The 20,180-nt window shown below is 42.0% G+C and overlaps 1 protein-coding gene across 6 annotated transcripts in view; it reads right to left on the bottom strand.

Annotated features, from left to right (window-relative positions):
* The window catches only part of FGD3 (FYVE, RhoGEF and PH domain containing 3), a 117,436-nt gene that overhangs the window by 29,772 nt on the left and 67,484 nt on the right, over nucleotides 1–20,180 (bottom strand). For all 6 annotated transcript variants that reach the window (XM_068907537.1, XM_068907538.1, XM_009688183.2 and 3 more), the window contains exons 3-7: nucleotides 19,207–19,375; nucleotides 17,472–18,069; nucleotides 8,003–8,092; nucleotides 6,480–6,616; nucleotides 3,934–4,090 (exon numbers count right to left, since the gene is read on the bottom strand). In XM_068907537.1, the coding sequence (XP_068763638.1) occupies nucleotides 3,934–4,090; nucleotides 6,480–6,616; nucleotides 8,003–8,092; nucleotides 17,472–18,069; nucleotides 19,207–19,375 (1,151 nt within the window). The remainder of the gene's footprint in view (nucleotides 1–3,933; nucleotides 4,091–6,479; nucleotides 6,617–8,002; nucleotides 8,093–17,471; nucleotides 18,070–19,206; nucleotides 19,376–20,180) is intronic.

Raw genomic sequence — 20,180 nt, 5'->3', positions numbered from 1 at the left:
AGATAGACAACAATAGGTTGTGTGCATTTCTGCACGGGCTCAGCAAAGTTCCTGCCACACGTGGCCCTACACAGCATTTTTTTTTCCCCAAAGAATAAATAAAACCAGAAATTGCACAGGGATATATTGCTGCTATTTGCTGTACAAATAGCAGCTGCACTGATCACACACCACCCTTGAGTAAGCTGCTGCCTCAAATCCTCTCCTTTCACATGAGCAAGAACTGGGGTACATTTGAGACTGACCACATTAAATATTGTCCCGCTCAAAATGGTACCACGTATTGCAGTGCACTGATTTTCACAGGATCCCTAGGAGGTAAAGTGCTATTTCTGTGGTGGGGGCGGGGGGAACACTATAGGAATAACTTGTGTTGAGGAACACAGGAAGTTTGTTAGAGACATGATCCGATTCCCAAATCCCACATCAGCACGTTAACCGCATACATTCACACCCTTCTCCATAATGCTATTTTCAATCGGGCTCACGAATGCCAGCTCTTGGTCTGTTGTAACGCAAGCAACTCCTCAACTACCGCATCAATGTCAGTAGTCTGTTCCCACAGAAACGTGCTTGTTTCACGTATTCGCAGTGTTTGTCATAAGTATTACAGCCCAGGACACAAGGCTGACCTTCCTGATTCCAGGAGCAAGGCCTGGAGCTAATAAGACGAACATCTGATAGAAAAATATTAACCATCCTTCCAGTAACTGAGATGTAAGTTTGCTTTAAAAAGCATCCTGTCATGGTATAATAGAGTGAACGATATTTCTGTTTATAGCAGATGAAGTGAATTTATTATCTCTCAGAGTTTTACAGCACAGCTTTTCCCAGAAAATACAACTGGGATGGAAAGAACCAGAGATTCCAGGAAGAACTAAGAGATACACAGAACTGTACTGCTGCACATTTACTCTTGGTTTCTATTCCCAAATCAATAATATTTCTGTTATTTTTCCATTCCTGCAATATGATGAACCTTAAAACCAAACAGGAATAGAGGAGAAGAGGAGGAAGTTCCTTCAAGACTCATATCAGTTGTATTAAGGTTTCTAGTGTAGCCTCTATAAAAAGTCAGCAATGACAAAATAAGTTGTCCCAACAGGAAAAGTTTCAGGCTATGTGATTTCCAAAATACAGACTGTACAATGCAATTCAAATGACTTTCCTATAGGAGACAGAAATGTTTGTTCTGTGCTTTATTAATTCACGTGAGAATCTGAAACACAGAAATAACTATTAAAAAAAGTCCTTAAGTGATGGCACAAGGAGAAAACGGACAAAAGAAAAGCCTGTAATAAACTCACCATCTATGAAGACTTGGCCCCAGTAAGGTGGATATGAACTAAATACAGGCTGTGCTTTAATATTAAAAGCATACAACCTTTATCTTCAAGGTCAGCTAAAGTAAATTTGAAAAATTAGAATCATTCATTTTAAGTGACGTGCTTTTTGTTTTCTATGTTCTTGAATTTAGCACAATTAATAATGGTTGATGCCTTAACCTGTACAGCTCTTCCATTAACAGCTTGGGTGCAATTTCACAATAAAGCAATAAAACACAACAGCACATTCCTGCAGGATCGCAAGAGACTTCAGTGGGTATTTTCAAAAGTAAAGCTGAAGGTCAAGAGACTGGCCGCATTAATGCCATCCTCTGGGATGTGCTGCCAGAGTCAAAGCTGTACGACCCCGCAGGATGGGTCTTGTGCCAGGGACGTAAAAAAGACTGTGGCAGCTTCACTGAAATCCATATGCAACTTTAAAATTATTTGAATATAAAAATAATACAGGCAGAAACAACAGGATGAAGTTTAGTTTATGCATAAACACATTTTCTGATACACTACAAACTTTGCTTTCAATCTGTAAACACGGGCTACAGAAGCTCCCAGAGCAGGGGCGGAGGGAAGGACAAATCTGTTTGTTACATAAAGTTAACTGGGGCTTTTGACAGCACAGAGACAGTCAGATGAGTAGGCTATGTGTTTTGGGTCAAATCTTTGCCTAGTGCAGCTGTGGTCATTGACATAAGCCAAAGGCGCTGTGATATTGCTGCTAGAACAGCCTACAGTGAAATAATTAGCAAATATTTAAATTATCAGTAGGCTTCAGAATTGCATCTCCCAGATGCGTTGCCTGTGTTAATACTGCTTGTTAAAAGTTTTGCTCAAGAAACGGCGAAAACACTCATGATCTCAGGCAGCGGCGGGCTCGTTCGGCAGACTGACAGCTAACACGATGCGCTCGTGCTGGGAGCTCGCTGCCGAAGGGAGACAGCAGCACTTCAGCGCACGCAGGGCTCTGCGCGTAAGGGAAAACACAGGTACAACAAGCTGATTTATACTTCAGAAAGGCACGTCAGAGGCTTGACGGCAACTGAAGACAGGGAAATGCCTGCGCACATGGAAAGTGCAAGATTTCAGTGCTTGTTTTAAAGTGTCCCAAATCGCTTTGGAGCGCGGTTGCACCTGTATTTCTTCTCCTAGCGCGGGACAGGAAGGCTCAGTGCTGACGTTCTCCAGGCGCTGCGGCGGCACAGGGCAAACCCAGGCACGGCAGATGTGCGCGGGGGCCACCGAGCTCTCCGCGGGCTGCAGGGCAACAGGCCGTGGGGCCCAGGGCTCCCGGCTCTCAAATTCCCACCAGCAGATGCACTCTGCTGTGCAGAGCCTCAGTGAGAGCAGACTGGATTTAGACAAAAAGAGGTTAAAAAAAGGCCACGTACAGCGAAAGTCTGTAAAAAAGGAACTTTCCCAGTTCCTGCTCTCTCCCCACCACTCCTCCAAGACAGAGCTTCTGTCGGATTCGCCGTGCCGGAAAGCCCTGACCCTCCGCAGAGGCCTCTCCTCTCTGGCGTGCTGGGGATTACTTGAGTCCTGACAGCTGGCTGAGCCCCACAATCCTCCCATTTAGGGCATGCAGCTGTGCTCTCTCCCCAGTTTAACTCTCTCCCTGCCGGCCCTCGCCTCCCAGAGGGCAGTGCATGCTTTCCCAGCACCTGCAGCGAGATGCTTGGAAGCAGCTTGAGCCAGCTCCATCCCCCCTTGAGCTGGCCCAAGGCCCACAGAAAAGAGGGAGGGAGGTTTTGCAAAGGCTCCAGCATAAGCAGCACTCTCCCTCCTCCCCCCAGCTTTTCCTATAAGGCTAAGACATTAAAATCCAAGCTAAGCATCCTCATGCAGAGCTGGGATCCTCAAGAGCTCCGTGACACTGCATGAGCCTCAGAAAAGAAATAGGCCAACAACAGGCAGATGAAACCCAAAGAGCTACCTCCGCCAGATGCTGCAAATGAAACGCCCATGGTCAAACACATCAACCTCAAGAGGAAAAATACAAGAAAAAAAAAAGGTACTTAAAATTAGTAATTAGGAAGAGAAATTAAAAAGACTTTATAAATGTACGCATTCGGTGCCAGAGCAACAGTGAAGGGAGAGGGTATCCTGCACAAGGCAGGACCAGCAAGGCAGGTCAAGGTGGTTCACCGGTGAGAGTCTGCAGTGCAAAGGAAGGACTATGTCACATGCACCAGTTTTTCTTCCTTCTATTGTATAAATATCAGCAGAAAATACAGTGTAAAGTGAGGCTACCCCTTGCTCTCCTCAAAAGAGAGACCTGACTCTGGTGTCTTCTCTTACCAAGATGACAAATAGTGAGTGCATCAAGAATTTCTGGATAAATGAGATGCAGTCAAAATTTGGGTAAACTGTATTGTTATGGCTCAGTTCCTCTCATTTTTTAACTTCTGATTCTCCTCTTCAACATGTGAGTGGGAGAAAAAGCTACCTATGTGAGAATCTGTGTCACAAGGCAAAAGAGAAGAAAGGACTGCCATTTCAATTTTGTGTTTTAGTACTACAAGATAATATTGCTGTAGTCAAACACTATGAAGTGCACTGGAAGCAAAATAAAACAAGCCAATTAACAACATACCTGTATGTTCTGAACAACGTCTTTGAAAGGAGACGACCTCTGCATACATGTGTTCACCATGTCCATTGCCCTGTCAAAGTTCTTTACGTATTCTCCATACATCTTCAGAAAAGGAGCCAATTTTTGTAGGATATCTCCTAGCCGAGGGTTCATGTTCCTATCGAAGAGAGACAGGTAAATACAGAAATCTATGGAAATCAACACTATTTTAAGAGAGAAAATAACTGTTGCACTTCCACAACTATTGTCTCTCCCATACACAAGCACTCACACACATTTGCAGTCAAGATACTATAGGCTAAGTTTAGTTTAAAGTAATCTATACCTACAGTGATCTAGATGAAAAACTTAAACATTCATCTAAACATACAAAGGATGATGTTTTTGCCACCACTCTTAAGTCCAGATCAGACTCAAACTGGCTATGCATTATTAAAGCAGCATCTATATCTCTGTTCACTACAAAACACATTGTGGGAAACATTCTGCTTTTTAAAATGATCTTTTCTACCATAGCAAAATGTTGGAAGAAGTTTTAATGCAAAGAAATCACTCAGTTAATCCAGGTATCCCATGTGGGCAGGTACACGTTTGCTTTGAGGCCCTTGCGGCTGGCAACAGAGTTAGCTGTATATCCTCACCTCGCTGAAACCCAAGGCGAGGCAGAGAGCCAGCCCTCTGACAAAGCCGGGTACCCCAGGATCCCCCACCTCAGGGGGTCTCCAGGGCACCAGGGGGGGTTCGAGCCCAGTGTGGCCCACCACAATGCCCCTCGCAGCCCTGAGCCGGGCCTTGTGCTGCCCTGACCTTGTGGCCCAACACTGTGCTGGGCTCTCTCTGGAAGACCTCTGGGGCAACCCCGGGCTGGTTTTGGCCACCTCCATGCCACTCAGCAGTGTCAGGACATTCAAATAGACCTGGAGACCCCCGAGGCCTCCACCAGTGTCACCTACTTGGCTAAAGTTTGGATTTGCAGGCAAGAAAATAGCACTTGCCTTTCCCCAGAGATTTGGGCTCTTATTTAATTTGCACATAGCAGGAAGCGATCATAAGAATTAATTGGCCTCAAAACGCAAGGATATTGGGATAGGGCTGAAGTAGGTACTGGGAAGTTTTAGCTCCGTTATTGCTCTGCTACCGATTTCCTGGGCAAGTGTGGCAACACGGTAACTTTGCACCTCAGTTCCCTTTTCTTCACAACTTTCCATGTACCATTGAAGAGCAGCATAAAGCCTAAACGCTGTAATTTATGTGGGCATTCTCAGAGGATTCCTACGAGAGTTAGACGAGTAAATGACAGCAAGACTTGCACATCTAAATTCTCTCGCATCTCAGTCCCCCTACAGTGCCAGTCCAAGGTTTCTACCCATTTTTTCCTCAGCATGGTATTTTTCTCCCATAAAAATCCTAATGTGTAGTCTGTTTACACTAGATCCCTTCCGCCATTTAACAACCTCATGCCATCTTCTTACTTCCAGGCTCTCTAGTCTTCTTCCCTCTCTATTACAGCTGTCCCCATAGATTCAAGCCAGGTACAAAGGTGCTGAGACTTTTACTTACTCCTTCTGGTCATGGATGACCTACGTGAAGATGACTGGACTCAGCCAAGAGAGACGTGAACTCTCATCGTGCCTTCATCATTTAGGGCAGCTGGGAACGTTAACTTTGTTGACTTTAGAGTTTAGTATAAAATGAGGTGCTGCATCAGTACTACCAGCACTTTCCACTGCAGGACAGTCTTTGCAGCCAATATGCCAAATCAGATTTCCTAGATCTACCTTGCAACTAACCATTCTGTCTAGCATTGTATTTCCTCCTTACTTACAAGTTATGACAGTTCCTAAATTTTAACTGGTGTATAACTACTATTACCCATTGAAGAAAAACACCTATTTTTCTTGAAGAATATTAATACAGGTACAGCATAACCAATAATATTTGTTATCCTGAAGGACAATTCTAGGGTAAAAACTTGTTTAATATTGTGGTGTTAAACAGCAACAGAAGTAGTTGCATAATGGCTGTAAGTATATTTGTAGATGTAAAGTCATTGATGTTACGTGTCTACATTTTCCATTGTTTGGCTGGTATAATGCTAATTTTAATATTAAATTTGATATAACCACAACTAAAAACGTTATAGCAAAAGTCTCCTGTACACAAAATCTAAACTACGCTGTGATGGTGCATTTTCCTTCTTTGAGAAATAATTGTATTTCTAATACTTCATAGAACTATCTGTGGGGTCCAAAATAAGCAGTTTGCTTCTTTCATAATACTGCAATTCTAGGAGAGTGGAAAGATAGTCAGAAGATCAGCTTTTGCAGTAGTTTAGACTGAAAAAAAATTCTCAGAACGTACATAGAAATTAAGTATTCATGTCGATTCTTGCATTCAGGAATGCTTAAGAGACTCCATGCTAACGTCTGAATTGTGTGTTACATTTCCCTTGCGATTTTAACAGCTATGTTACAAGACCAGACTTTTTGGTTGCTAGAGTTTCTTAGAAACAGATTTTAAAAATAATTGTAATGACAATTACCCACCATTCTTGTGTAATTCTTGTTTTGAGCTCAGGAAGAAGAAATTGTCCATGGAAACAATAGATGGAAGAAATATTTGAAAAGATGCCCGTTATCACTTCAGATGAAATACCTGCTTCTGACAACTTAGTGCAAAAAACCTGCATGAGACAACAAGGCAGTAACTTAACATATATTAAAAAAATCTTAAACACACTGGCTTTAGATTGTAATATTTCAGAGCTGACTGCATGAGAACAGGGCTACAATTTTCAACTTCTGGTTCTCAGTCCTTGGGAATCACCAAACTGAATACTTGTAGGAGCTTCACAAAACATAAGTTCCTTGTCAAGGAGCTGTAGATTTACAATTTACAGGCCTACTCCTCCATTAGAAAAATCTGAGGGGGTCTCTAAGTCAAAAAAGATTGAAACTACTGAACAAATAAGACAGCTTGTATCTGGAAGTGTAAGTTGCATAGACCAATCAGTCCCTGACAAGTACTAACTCATATTTACATGAGGTAAAATAAACCATTTGATTATTTCATTTCTCCGTGGGAAAGATTACACCATACTGAACAGAAGTGAAAGATACTCCCTTGATTTCTAAGTTCCTGAACCACTCTCTGCTCATCCAAAGCAAACACTGGAAATTTTTCTGTAGAGGTCCTAGTGTTGGAGAATAAAGGGCTCTATGAAAGTTGCAGCTTCTAACAAGATTTCTAGCAAGAGGACAGTTTTCTTTTTTTAAAGCACTTGTATAACAATGTGACTCATCCTCTTTTTTACGTCTTTTCTGCACATTCATGTTTTCCTTTAAGATAATTATAGATATGCCTGAACCGCATAGACTCACCTCAGTGTTCTCTGTGGAAGAAAGTTCAGACTCATCACACCAGTTTTACTTTATCCCCAAGTATAAACACGATGGACCAAAATTAAGGAAAGTGGGGGGAAAAAAAATCCACTGTGAGCAACAGCCTGATCTTTGTGGCCTGATCCTATTACAACCCACCAAACCTATTACACTCGACAGAAGAGTCACAGATTTCATTATGTCGTTATCTTTCAGTGCCTTTGGTGCCCCATGATTTCGTTTCCATGTATGCTCAGGGGAGCAACTGAACGCTTCTGGTATTTCTATCTTGGGTTGCTGCTTTCCCGTTCCTCCTTCCCCTGCACTAACCCTCAGGCTCCAGTTCAGGGAACCTGCTTCGCAAAAGCTCACCTCCAGGATCCTTGGCATGCGACTGCTCTCTAGACCTGGCAAGTAAGCTGCACCTCCCACTAACAAATCGTGTTTTCACTCCTGCTTCTCTAGCACCTCTGGTTTAGTATTTGGTTGCATTAATTCAGATCAAACACAAGGGATCCTTGATGGCCCATGTCGGCAAATAGTACTGGCGCCAGAACAACACGCGCCAGCCAAAACAGGGATTCTGGGTGTTGATGAAAAAGGCAATTGGGCTATCGGCTAGAGGAGGAACAGAAGACACCATTGTTGCTCACAGAAAACAAAGCATAATTCATTCAAAATTGAGTTACCTGGTCCAATAGATGGAGTCTTTTAACATACGCTTCTTCTGTATGGAGCAGTTCATTTGCAATGTTGAATAGCTTTTGGGGCTCCGTACACTGAAAAAAAAAGTTACAAATAACAATTCATCTGCACCTACAAACCTAACTTTCGTCAACCATCCCCTTTTCCATTTTCGCAGCGGGCCAAATTCCCTGCTAATACAGAAGCCTGACATGAACACAGTTAATGCACATCAAAATCTGCTCCGTGTTTCTTTTCAAATGATCTGCTTACTCCGCAGACATTTTTAAAGCTATTTTCTGAAAGACCAACTACTAACTCAGTTAACGGCTGGCCAGGATGTCACTTAATTCTTTATGGTTTTCTATGAAGAACCAGAAACATCCTCCAAATGTGGAAATACATCTAGCCTATTTATTTGGTAACTAAGGCACTAGACTACAAATCAACTGCTGTCCATTTTTAATTCAAGTCTTCTGACTACAAAACCAACAGAAACTAGAAAAGAACATTTCGGTCATGTACTTCACTCCATGGCGAGTACGGCATTGCTACCAGTGGCAAATATCTAAGTATTCTGTGCAGTTTTAAACTCCCACCAACTCCCTGGAAAGACTTTTCAGCAATGCAACTGAAATCACCCGATGAAATCGTTCATTTTTTTTTTTTTAATATAAAATATAAAAAATATAAAAAAGACTAAAGCAAAAATTTGAAGGCAGTTGTGAAGTTTCAACTTTACTCACTTTTTAGCCAAAAACTATATAGATTCTCAGCTCTAAGAACTTGAAAATACTTGAATTAGTATTTCGCTTTTTGACAGACTCAATACATCTTTGTAAAGGTCTAGACTTTCAATTCCATGTTTACAATCAAGCCAAATTCAGGCTGCAGAACTGAGCATTGGTTGGTTTTTGTTTTGTTTGTTTTGTTTTGTTTTTTTTTTTTAGGAACAGAAACATCTGAAAAGGACATTAAGGATGATCAAATGTATGGATACTTTACTAGGCTATGGAACAATTTCCGTAAAAGAAGAGGTTAAGAAGACTGGGCTATTTTAAGAGAAGAAAAATAAGAGTGGATGTAACTAATGCACACAATATACTGCACTGTTAGAAAAGGTCATTAAACGCTCACATTAAGCTTCAATGTCATTTTCTTTCGATTATAAACAATATTGAAAATAAAAAAAATTAAATAAAAAAAAATACAATCAGACAAACCGCAATACAATGGAAAGACTTCAAAGAATTTTAAAAGCCTGTCATATATTCAGATAAACCCGAACCACAGTTACCTTACACGAAGTAACGCACCACAGTTACCTTAACATGAGGTACCTGGATTCTGTGATGTAAGTATTAATTGAAGAAAGGCAAATGCTTTCTCTGGATTTGAAAAGGTGTTAGTCTTCTTTTCTTAAAGTAATTCCTCGCTCTTTATGTACGAACTTGGAGGCAGGCGACCATTCCATGAAGAAACTTCTGACACGTACTCTACCTACCCCTGCTATTAAAATTATTTCACGCAAACTCAATTATTCTTTTAAGTTATTTTAACATCCTGCTCCATTCATCCATATGATATACATTATATAGAGAGAAAAATCACAGCACAATAATGCTTTGAACTTGTTATGGGGGAAAAACAACATATTACAGCTTATAATGAAATACGTTGCTGGCCATTCAAATTCCAGTAACTACAAGGCTCTCTCACTGAGAAAGAATTTATTTGCCAACTTTGTTGAGCGTAGAAAGGAGTGTCTGAATGAAAAGCACTGATGTAATCAGACTGGCATGCCAGCCACCAAGAACATCCTTTGATTTGTTTGAATTCAGAATTTGAAAAATAATTATTTTCAACCAAATACATTTGTTCTGAAAAGTAAATCTTTACATAGCACAGGCACTTTTTAACCTCCTGACCCTCACCATCTGCAACTCAGTTTATATTTCCAAAAAACTTGCTGACATCTGCTTAAATAGCAAACAACGGCTGAACACAATTTTAGCCTGAGTTGAGCATAACGTTTTAAAGATGGACTATATTTTCAGCTGCTGTTTTTGCTGGTGATAGAGACAGGCATGTTTTTCAAACTCATCTGCAGCATGTTCACCTTTCAATTGACACAACATTTTAAAAGAAGTATTTGATACAATAGATTAAACGTTACAGACAGTCCCGTTCTTCCAGCCTTCTGCATTTTGCACCATGAAAGGACCCATTTAACAAAGCCTGAGCTGTATTCCAGTTTACTGTGGGCAAGATATTTCACGCTCTATGTTTATAAAGGAAAATTAAAAAAAAAAAAAAATCAAATGAGGATTACATTCCTTATGCGACAGTCTCATTTAAGTCTATGTTCATGTTTACTCACATAACTACATTACCTGGCAGAAATCAAAGGAACCTCAATGAAGTAAGCAGGCTTCAGTCTAGCGTTTTGGCAACGAAAGTAAATGGGAAAACCAAAGCATCAGGAGCACGTGCAGTCAGGTAACATTGCCATCAGTGTCATTCAGAGGTGGGAAAACAGGACAATGCATCAAAAAGATATTGTCAGCCACGCACTGGCATGGCAGTGCGCAGACTGATCGCTCCCCCTGCTCCCAAACGTTCATACAGATCATACGCACGAGTTGAGCAGGATTTTCCATGATGCCCACGCCAGAGTTACTAGACTGTCATCGGTAACATGGAGATACCGCGTGCTCACTTTTAGGAGATTTGGGAAAAAAGGTGTTACCTAAGCAGCAAGTACTACTGACGCTGCAGTGGGGAACGCAGCCGGCCGCAATGAGAACTACGCCCGTACCCAATTTTGCATCAATTCAAAACGGGTAAATATCTGAGGCTAACATCACGTTTATGATTGCTCAAAACATATACCCTAGTTTTGAGGCCTATATCCAAGCAGATTACTTATTTTGTTAACAATAAAGACAAAACACAACATTAAGCTTAAAGCACAAGCTACATAGGAACCAAATTATTGTTGCTGGGCACCAGTGAAACATAGCTGACTGCACTAATAAACATATCCTGAAGAAACACCACACACGTCATTTACAAGACGTGTAAATAACACTGAGACATGAAATATTTATTCTTCCGTACCACACAGATTTTAAGCTGCTTCATTCTTTGTAAATATATTTAACTTCTGTTTTGCCAAAGCTTCTTGCTGAATGACTGCTCAACCCAACTACAGCGTGTCGCCGCTATCCTCCACGGTCACACAGCGCAACCGTAAAACTACTTCACAAGCTTTTTAAAACCGTTTAGTTGGCTGAGTGAAAAGAAAAAGGAAGCGGTAGGTGTTTATTTTGTGACACAGGAAGCTTACTACAGCGTTCGGTGGAACCGTGACCCGATGCTCTGGCACCGCTCTGCCCAAGCGCCAACAATTTGGACCCACTAAATGTGTGGCCATAACTGTCCGCAAAATTAAAAATAATAATAATAATAATAATAAAAAACCCCCAAAACACAGTCCCCTTTCCCCCAAAAAAAGAGGAAATGCCAGCCGGAAAACCACAGAGCCGCCTTCCCGTAGGGCTCGGTGGGGTGCAGCCAGTGGAAGTGCCTTTGCACCTGCGCGGTCACTGCCGGCACCCACACGTGGCAGGTAACAGCACGCGCCGAGCACCTCGGGCGACTCGGGGCCTGCAAGCGCCCCCTCGTCCGCTCTGTGCCACCTCCTTGGCCCGGGGGGCGCCTGCCGGCCGAGCAGCAGTCCGGCCCTCCCAGAACCAGCCGTGCAGGCGGCTGGTCCCTGCGCCTGGAGACGCCGCTCCGGCGGGACGGCTGCCCTGCAGGCACCCGCACGTCAACCTACTCACGGATGCAAAGACTGACCAAGCTATCATGAAAAGCAAATTCAAAGTAAAAATTAAAAGCAAAAAAATCAAAGATTTGATATGAGAAAACTTAGAGGAGAAATTGGGCAATATGCTGCAGCAACTATTTTTCATGTAATTGCTACTGCACAAGCATATTCAGTTAGTATCTCTGCTTCATCACAAGAGGTTTTCATCGAATCTCATGAGAAAACTGCTAGGTTTAGGTTAAAATCATATATGGTCATGCTCTAAAAACACAAAAAAATACCACCAGTCACCACTACAAAGAACCCAGAAGGCCCGGAAAGACTACAGAAAAACTTCCTACTCAAAAATGCTGAAAACGATGTAAGAAAGTTATCCCATGCTACAGCTGTTCTCTGTATACCAACATCTCATTTTCCTTAGAGTAGCCAAAAAAAATTGATGATGAGATAACATACATGATTTTTCTGAACCAGCGTTACGATAAAACAAGCGATTCTGATAGTAGGCAACTTGCATGGATTTCTCTCTGGCCTTTAAATATCACTAAATTAAGAAACAAACCAGAAAACTCCAAATAAACAAAAACTTCTTTTCATAACCTGCTGTAAACCCACCAACAGAACAAATCAGGATGCCTCCACGGATTGTGAAAAGATTGATTGTTTTGGCAATGCTCCCTGGTGTCAAATCAGGAAGTAGAGATAATTTCACTTCATCTTCAAGGCTAACTATTTTTACTTTTTTTTTTTTTAATAATATATAAGGAGATACTCCTACCCAGAGGTCTGACTTGGAGGACTACAGGTCGTATTTTCCAACACAAACCGCACAAAGCAATTAGAAGTGAAACTCCAGTTAAGTATAGGCAGAATGGAAATACATCAGTGACCGTACAAGTCTCCCATGGGACTTTGTTATTACTATTATTTTACACAGCAGGTTCTCAGGAAGCAGGACGGATAGAGAAAGGTGGGTTTTGTGGTTATTAATAAGTGTGCATTTCTCTTAGTGAAAAATATTTAAATAAAAAGATACAAAGAAGTGGTAGCCATCTCAGAAGCAATACTCGGGTGCTGCCAGGCAGTCATTCAGCAGAAGCTGTGGAGAACAGACTAGAGAGTACGACAGCCCCTCCTCGGTCCCACTTTTATGTCATCTTTTCTGTTGCAACCATCAAGGCTAACATGCCTCTGTTCTTGGAGCTACTGACATTTCCTGAGACATTATCAAAACTAATAAGCTCCCCATGTTCATTTTCATTTTGACAAAAGATAACTAGAAATCCCAGCAAGTCACTTCTGTGAGTTTAAAACATATTCCAGTAATTGTATGCTAATAGCGAGATCTGTTAGACTGTGCCACAGACTCCCGAAAGAAGCCACACCGCACTGCCGAGCTAAACCGAGACTAAATAAAACAATACGAGTCACACATCAGGCGACATTACTTCATCAGCCATGGGACGTGTGAAAGCTCAGGTGGTGGATAGGGAGATATGAAGTTGAAAATTAGAGAAGAAAAAAGGCAAATCTGAATTTTTTTCTACTCATTTTTATTCATGAACTTCACTTAACTTGATATCCTAGGAGTTACTGAGCCATCATTAAATCCTTCTGCGGCTGTACTTATTATGCATTCTCCTCTAACTAAGCTACAAAGCTTTCTGGAAACCTGAATATTATTACAGTGCTATTCGCCCCTGTTGTGCAGCTGCAAAACCTGGTGCTAGAGGTAGGCAGGGACGAGCAGGGAGAGCGAGCTGGGACCCTGCCACAAGCCTTTCTGAAGGGAAGGTTTCAAGAGGAGGAAGGGGTCTCCATCCCTCGGACCCACACCGGGGGCTGCCTGAAACCTCCTCACCTCCTTGCAGGAGGCAGGCACATTGCTTTCTGGCAAATAATCACTTTTGTCAAGGTGACGCGAACGTCCAGCCTCAGAGTGACCAATGAACAAGTGAACTCCAAATCCCACCGGCTCTCCTTGCTGACAGCCACAGCCCTTAACTTCTACTGGCTCACTCCACGGCGCCTAAACATGCAACGCAGCCAAAGGGAAGAGTGGGAGGATGCACGGGCACGCAGGACACACCTGAGCCTTACGTGTGTGCGTGTGTCAGCACGCGCCGTGTCCCCAGAAAACAGCACAGCTCCTACACGGCAGGAGAGGCAGGGGTTCTCTACAAGCCTTTCCCCTCCACGTAGCCGCAACGACAAGGTAACTTAGTGGAGCTTGGTCAGTACCAAACCTGCATTTTTGAAGGTACAATCAGCTTCACCTGGGAGAACCTGAAGCGCGTTCGCATGAAGGGTCCCCCTGTACTTACCCATTTAGACTCAGAGGCCCAACAGGAAGGGAAGTAACTTCAGAAGACTTCTCACAGGAAGACAAGTAATTTCTTCCTCTAGAGATCTCTCTCTTTTATAGATTCCTCAAGCATGCTACACAAAAGTATCAGCTCTGTAACTCAGTGTTTTATCAATATTATTTCATACTACATAAATATTTAACCTAAGGAACAAGATTCACACACAGCCTTCCAAACTCTAATATCGTAGAGAATGTTGGTATTTAGCAGTAAAGCACATCTTAATCATGTGGTAAAGTCATCCACTCGGGGTAGCCACAGTTAGTTTGATACTGCACTCCTAACCCAAACAGTAAATTGAATTACCAGATTCAAGGTTTTAGAATTTAATGCATTAGTTTCTTGCTGGCACGTTACACCCAATAAATGAACTTTTTAATAATATTTCAGTTTCATCCGTACCATTCAAGGATTTCACTGCGTGTATACATACGTATGCACCTAACCACACAGTTAATGCGGCCTTTGGAAACAGGAACATCGGTGGACTCGAAACTGCATTGCCACTGGGAATGTAAACAAGCTTTCTGCCAGACTACTGAAGAGATACCAGATGTTAATAGATGTAATAGAGGGTAAGTGTTAACAGATGCTAATAGATGGATGTTAATAGGAGAAACTGAGATGCCTCACTATCACAAGGAGCTTTCCTCAAAATCTCCACTCTGACTTCTTGCACAGAACATAAAACACAAAGGTCTCCTTGGCCAGCACAGAGCTGCAGACCTGCAGGATCCCTGACTTGTATTCCCACAGATTTATTCCTGTGCAAGCCCAAGGATGTCTGCACCATGGCTTTCCCTGCCCAGCTGAAGGCAGTCATGTCTAATGTACTTGGTGCAGACTTCAAAGAGTCCTCACCAGCCCTTGGGGAGGTCAAAGTCCAGTTCCTCCTCCCGATACCCCCACCAACTGCCAGGAGCTGCTGCGGCTCACAGGGAGGCAAATCCCATCACATCCCCTCCGTCTACAGGTTTGGTACATATGTGCAGAAAGCAGCCAGGTTTGGCCACGCAGACTTGGTTAATGCGGCCCCTTATTGTTTCACAGTCTGGCAGGTGTTTAATCGTCCGGTCTACTCTAGGCCCAGCCCCAAAAGGTGGCACTACTGGGCTACAGGCACCCTGATCGATATCTGTCTCTGCCCGAGTAACAGTGGCTACCATAAGAGCCAAAGCTCTCCTAGAGACTGTGAAACCTGCGTGGAGTCTCTAGTGCACTTCAGATCCGCTAGAATGAAAAACACTAGCTAGAAAAACATAAGTTATTGTAATTATGATTGACATTTTTGTTCCCCTGTGGAGTGGGTTGGGTATTCATTCATCACAGAGCTTGGAAAGATGACCAGCTTCCACTCTCACAAGGAGAATTTGCCAGAACAAACTTTCAAGTTTTGCTTTGATGACAGCTATCGCTCTGATGTTAGTGGTGTCAGTGACACCAAAATCAGTGTTTCTGTCCTCCTCTCTGACTAAACTGATGGGTCTGAGGGAATTGAGCAGGTCTCTAGCACTTGGATTTATAAACGTGTAATAAACACGTTCTGCACCCATTATACCAAGATTCAGGTGGGGAGTTACACCTGCCTCTTGTACACTGAAACAGTAAATGAAGTTCCTGGATATGAGGGAGCTGAGTCTCCTTTCACCCAAATTGGTATTATAATTATGCAATTTCATGGTTTTTAAGAGAGTCGTTCCTTATTTACACGGCAGTACTCTGAGAAATACTAAGTCTTGTACTCTGTTGCTGAAGAACAGGGTTGTAAAAATTGTCAGGTGCTACCACTTGAACAAGTATGGCATTCCCTGAACATGCAAAAGGAGCAGTACAACAATTAAGTATTGGGTGGGAAACCTCAGTCCAAGGCAATAATGCTACTGTTTGAATCATGTGAATTGAAAGTGAGTCCAGCCATACAAGATTGAACTTGGACTACAAGTGACAAAAAAACTCCAGCATAAAGCAAAGCACATGCGTTCACTACAGCAAGAGTCTGGGTTTTTTTCGTACCTTTCTGAAGGTGTGTTTGTCTCATCACACTGTGTCTTCTACTCTTTGAAAAAAGGGGACACCACAAACCATTAACTATGCTCAGAAACTATACTCGTCATCCCTGAATGACAGAGCTTTATGCACAGCACATACCTGCATACGGTTTTCATCACTCTGTAATAGTCACTGACTGATTCAACGCAGAAGCTACTGTAAGAGTTTTAACTGCCACCTTTCCCAAAGGGACAAATTCTTAACATTCATAAATCAGGTTATATGCAGCAACTTAACAGACGCACACAATTCACACAAACTGATGTGTGAACACTACGGTTCACTACAGTTCACTGGTCCCTGGTTGCCAGTACTCACTGTATTTAACTAAAACATCCAATATAAACTTTACTTTCATGACTGCCGAGTAGAAATCCCCCCAAAACCAAAAACATAAACAAAAACACCCATCAAACAAAAAAATGCAACATTTTGCTGGCATTTTGCTCAAAGCATCTTCTGTTTTCTTTGTCTGGAAAATCTTCCAACCTATTCTAGGACCAGTATTTCTAAAAATAGCTGTTGTGATAAACAGATAATCAAAGGAATCTGTCATTAATGTTATACAGCTGCAGCAACCTACACAAGAGCCTGGACTACATTACTCTGTGTTCAAGGAAAATCTCTTCTAGTTACAGTTTCTTGAACAGTAATTTGATGCTATTTACAGAATAGCTACCCTCAAAACAACTTCTTTGCAAAGAACAAAAAGTCACACCAAAAGAAGCACAGTCGTCCTCGTTTAAAAAAAAAAAAAAAACCTGCTAATGGAGACATCCAGCATGCACATCTTTCCATAATTTAAGGCCCTGATTCTGCAAGATGTACTATCCAGGTAACACTTTGCATGCCGTGGAGCCCCACTGAAAGCAAAAGGATCTAACAACCGGAAGCTGAATCTAAACAAACAAGAAACACAAAGTGTGAGTTTATCTGCAGAAGCACTTAAGCAACTCTGAACAACTTACCTCTGGATGGGATGGATTCTCTTATAGGAAGCCTTTTAAATCAAGAGTGGAAATCTTTTTAAAAGACATGACCTAGCTCAAGAACAAGTTAAGACCTGCATCAGGCAGGAAATTAATGACCGTAATGATCCTTCGGGGGGAGGGGAGGGGAGGAGAATCAACAAAAACCCCCACCACCCATCCCATGAAAGCTGATGATGCAAGGAATATCTGGCCAGGAGCTGCCTTCGGAGTACTTAGAAGTAACAAACAAGCTTACCTTGTTTACATCCAAATACTCTAACTTTGGCACTTCTGCTGTCTCTTGTTCCTCACTACTTCCTTCATCGATGTCACTGTCCTCCTCCTGCGTAGAATCTCGCTTCTGCTCTGCAGAGGAAGGTTTGGCACCCTTTTTGTCCAGTTCCATGTCTACTGGATTCCCAGCTGCGCCAGGTTTCTTCTGTTCCGCGCCTTCTTCGTTGGGGAAAGTTTCCCCCGCCACGCTACAAGAAGGGCTGTCAATGCCACTGTCTCTGTTGGGAATTTTACCATTACCATTCAGTTCTGCAGTGGAGTCTTTATTGCCAAGCTCTCTAGAGGGTTCTTTGCTCACATTCACAGCAGTACAGTCTTCATGGCTTTTGTTATCGCCTATGCTTAGCTCTTTAATTTTCATTATGTCTGTGTTAGATAGATCCGCACTGCACAGTACGTCTGGCTCATTTTCATCTGGTTCACTTTTTTCATTTGTCGAGCAGCCGCTGGAAGCTGCCACGTCACAGTCACATGAGCTTGATTGTTTGGAGGAGTCCAGGCCAGGTTCCATCTTAAGAGCTAAATTTAGCTGGTTTCTTTGAAGTATATGTACAGGTTGCCTACAGGTGAAGAGAAAGCACCCCAAGTCATTCATACTAACACCCAGAGAGTTCAGAAGTGCCTCAAAAGAGGCAAGGTCTGATTTTCATCTGATTCACATTATGTTGCTTACACTTCCCTGACAACTGTCGGAAGCAAGTATGTGCACGTCACCATTTCAGATAAAAACATGCCAATCCGAGCCAGAAGTTTTACTTATGATCTGACACCATGAGAAAGCCAGCTCTTTAATACTCTCCACATTGTCTGGAAGACTAGTTTTGTTTGGTAGTTTGGGGACAGCAGAATCATCTTTTAAAGGAATTATTTGCTTATGGGTTTGTTTAAACAGGAACTTATGTTCTGCAATGGAACAAAGCCTTTGGGGCAAATTAATTTTTGCAAGAGAAAGGACATTTCTGAAGCACAATAACGCTTTCCCATCTGAAAGACACCTTATCAGTTTCACCCTAGGTGGTAATATGCTCTCAGACTGTCTCCCTCCCTCTCCATCCCCATCTTTATGGGAAGAATCACTTAGCGCTACCGGGCAGATGTGGTCATCAGAGAGAATCTTCATGTTAACAGTGTTTGTAAAAAGAGCTAGTTTTATGGCATAAAAATATCGAACCCAATTTAATGCTCTTTTTATACATATATATATATATATATATATATACACACACACACACACATTTTCAGAGGAAAAAACTATATTATACATTAAGTCATTTTGTGATACACTGCAATTTAACTGTCCCCTGCCTCCAAGAAGCAAGGTAACATTAAGTCTGACGTTTACTGAATCTTAGAGAACTCATTTATTTTAAATCACTATAATCAAGTTCCTATAACGCTAAAACAATTCTGATACCAAATCTACTTACTAAAGTAGATTTGGAATGTTTGTTTCTGGAAGAACACTTGCCAAATTTAGCGGGCCTTAAGCTCCAAGAACGACTCTGATGCACACTAAATGGTCATCGAAAAACATGCTTTTACAACAAACCCCTTATGTAGTCAGTGAAGCTTCGCACTTCCCATTAAAAAAAATCCCGAGAGAAGTTTCTGCATGACAACTAATGTTTCCGACTGTTATACCTTAATTTTAAAATGCAAAAAAGAGAGATTAGAGCAGATCTCAAAGACATATTTACCTAATACTTTCAAATTTCTCAATGAGTGTGTTGACTCCTGCTGATATTGGTATTTCTTCCTCTCCAGGCACTAAGCTCCTTGATGACTTAGGATCAGCTGGTAGAGGCCGAGAAGGCGCAGGAGGAATTCTCTCCTGCCCAGGTTTGAGATGGACAGGCTTAGGAGGTACTAATAAAACACAGAGAAAAAAAGGGAGCATAAATCTCCATCTTCCTTAGGTTAAACTGAGGGGAAAAAAAAATCCATGCAGTCAAGGCAGAATGAGGAGAATCCATTCTTTCACCCTTCTTTATGAATTTCACTGGTGCTGTTGCAGTCCAAAAGCATTTCTTATACAAAAGCAGACTGCCCTATGCTAAAGAAAAATCGTGGGCTTCTATTTCGCATGTCTGCAGTTCTATCAGATGTGTTAACGAACTGAGCAGCTCGCTTCACCGCTTCCTTGTTACCAAACAGGATGCACAGCTCTCATTTAGCTTTTGCAAATGCTGTCGCCATCTCAATCGCGCTGCTGAGTTTCCCCTCCCATGACTCAAAATTCAAATGCTCCATTGAATCTAGTATAATGAACTAGAGCTGGAAGAGAAAAAAAGGAGAAACCCAAACCACCAAAAAACAATCCCACCATGGATTTCTGTGCCTTATATTTACTTGGCCAGAAACCCTAAAAGCAGAACGTCATAGCTTTTCTTCCTTTCAGTCTCCCTCCCCCATCCCTTCCGTGGTGTAGTCTTCATAAACTTCCTTCCTCTTTCACTACTACGTTGAGTCATATGCTATATAAAGTAAATACACGTTTTAAGAATGCATACACTCTGGTTAAGAATTCATTAGGAGGTTAAGGTAAAAAGTTTAATACAGTATTCTGAAAAATCTAATTTAAAAAAAAATGTATTCAGGCCTCTCATATTGTTTGCAGAGTAAATGGCTTTGGAAGTACGCAAGCAGTAACCCATGGCAACAGGTTCACACG

This window comes from Struthio camelus, chromosome 14 (assembly GCF_040807025.1).
Source record: "Struthio camelus isolate bStrCam1 chromosome 14, bStrCam1.hap1, whole genome shotgun sequence".
NCBI classification, from domain to species: domain Eukaryota; kingdom Metazoa; phylum Chordata; class Aves; order Struthioniformes; family Struthionidae; genus Struthio; species Struthio camelus.
The sequence above is the reverse complement of the archived record's forward strand: the minus strand, read 5'-3'. Positions and strand labels throughout refer to the sequence as shown.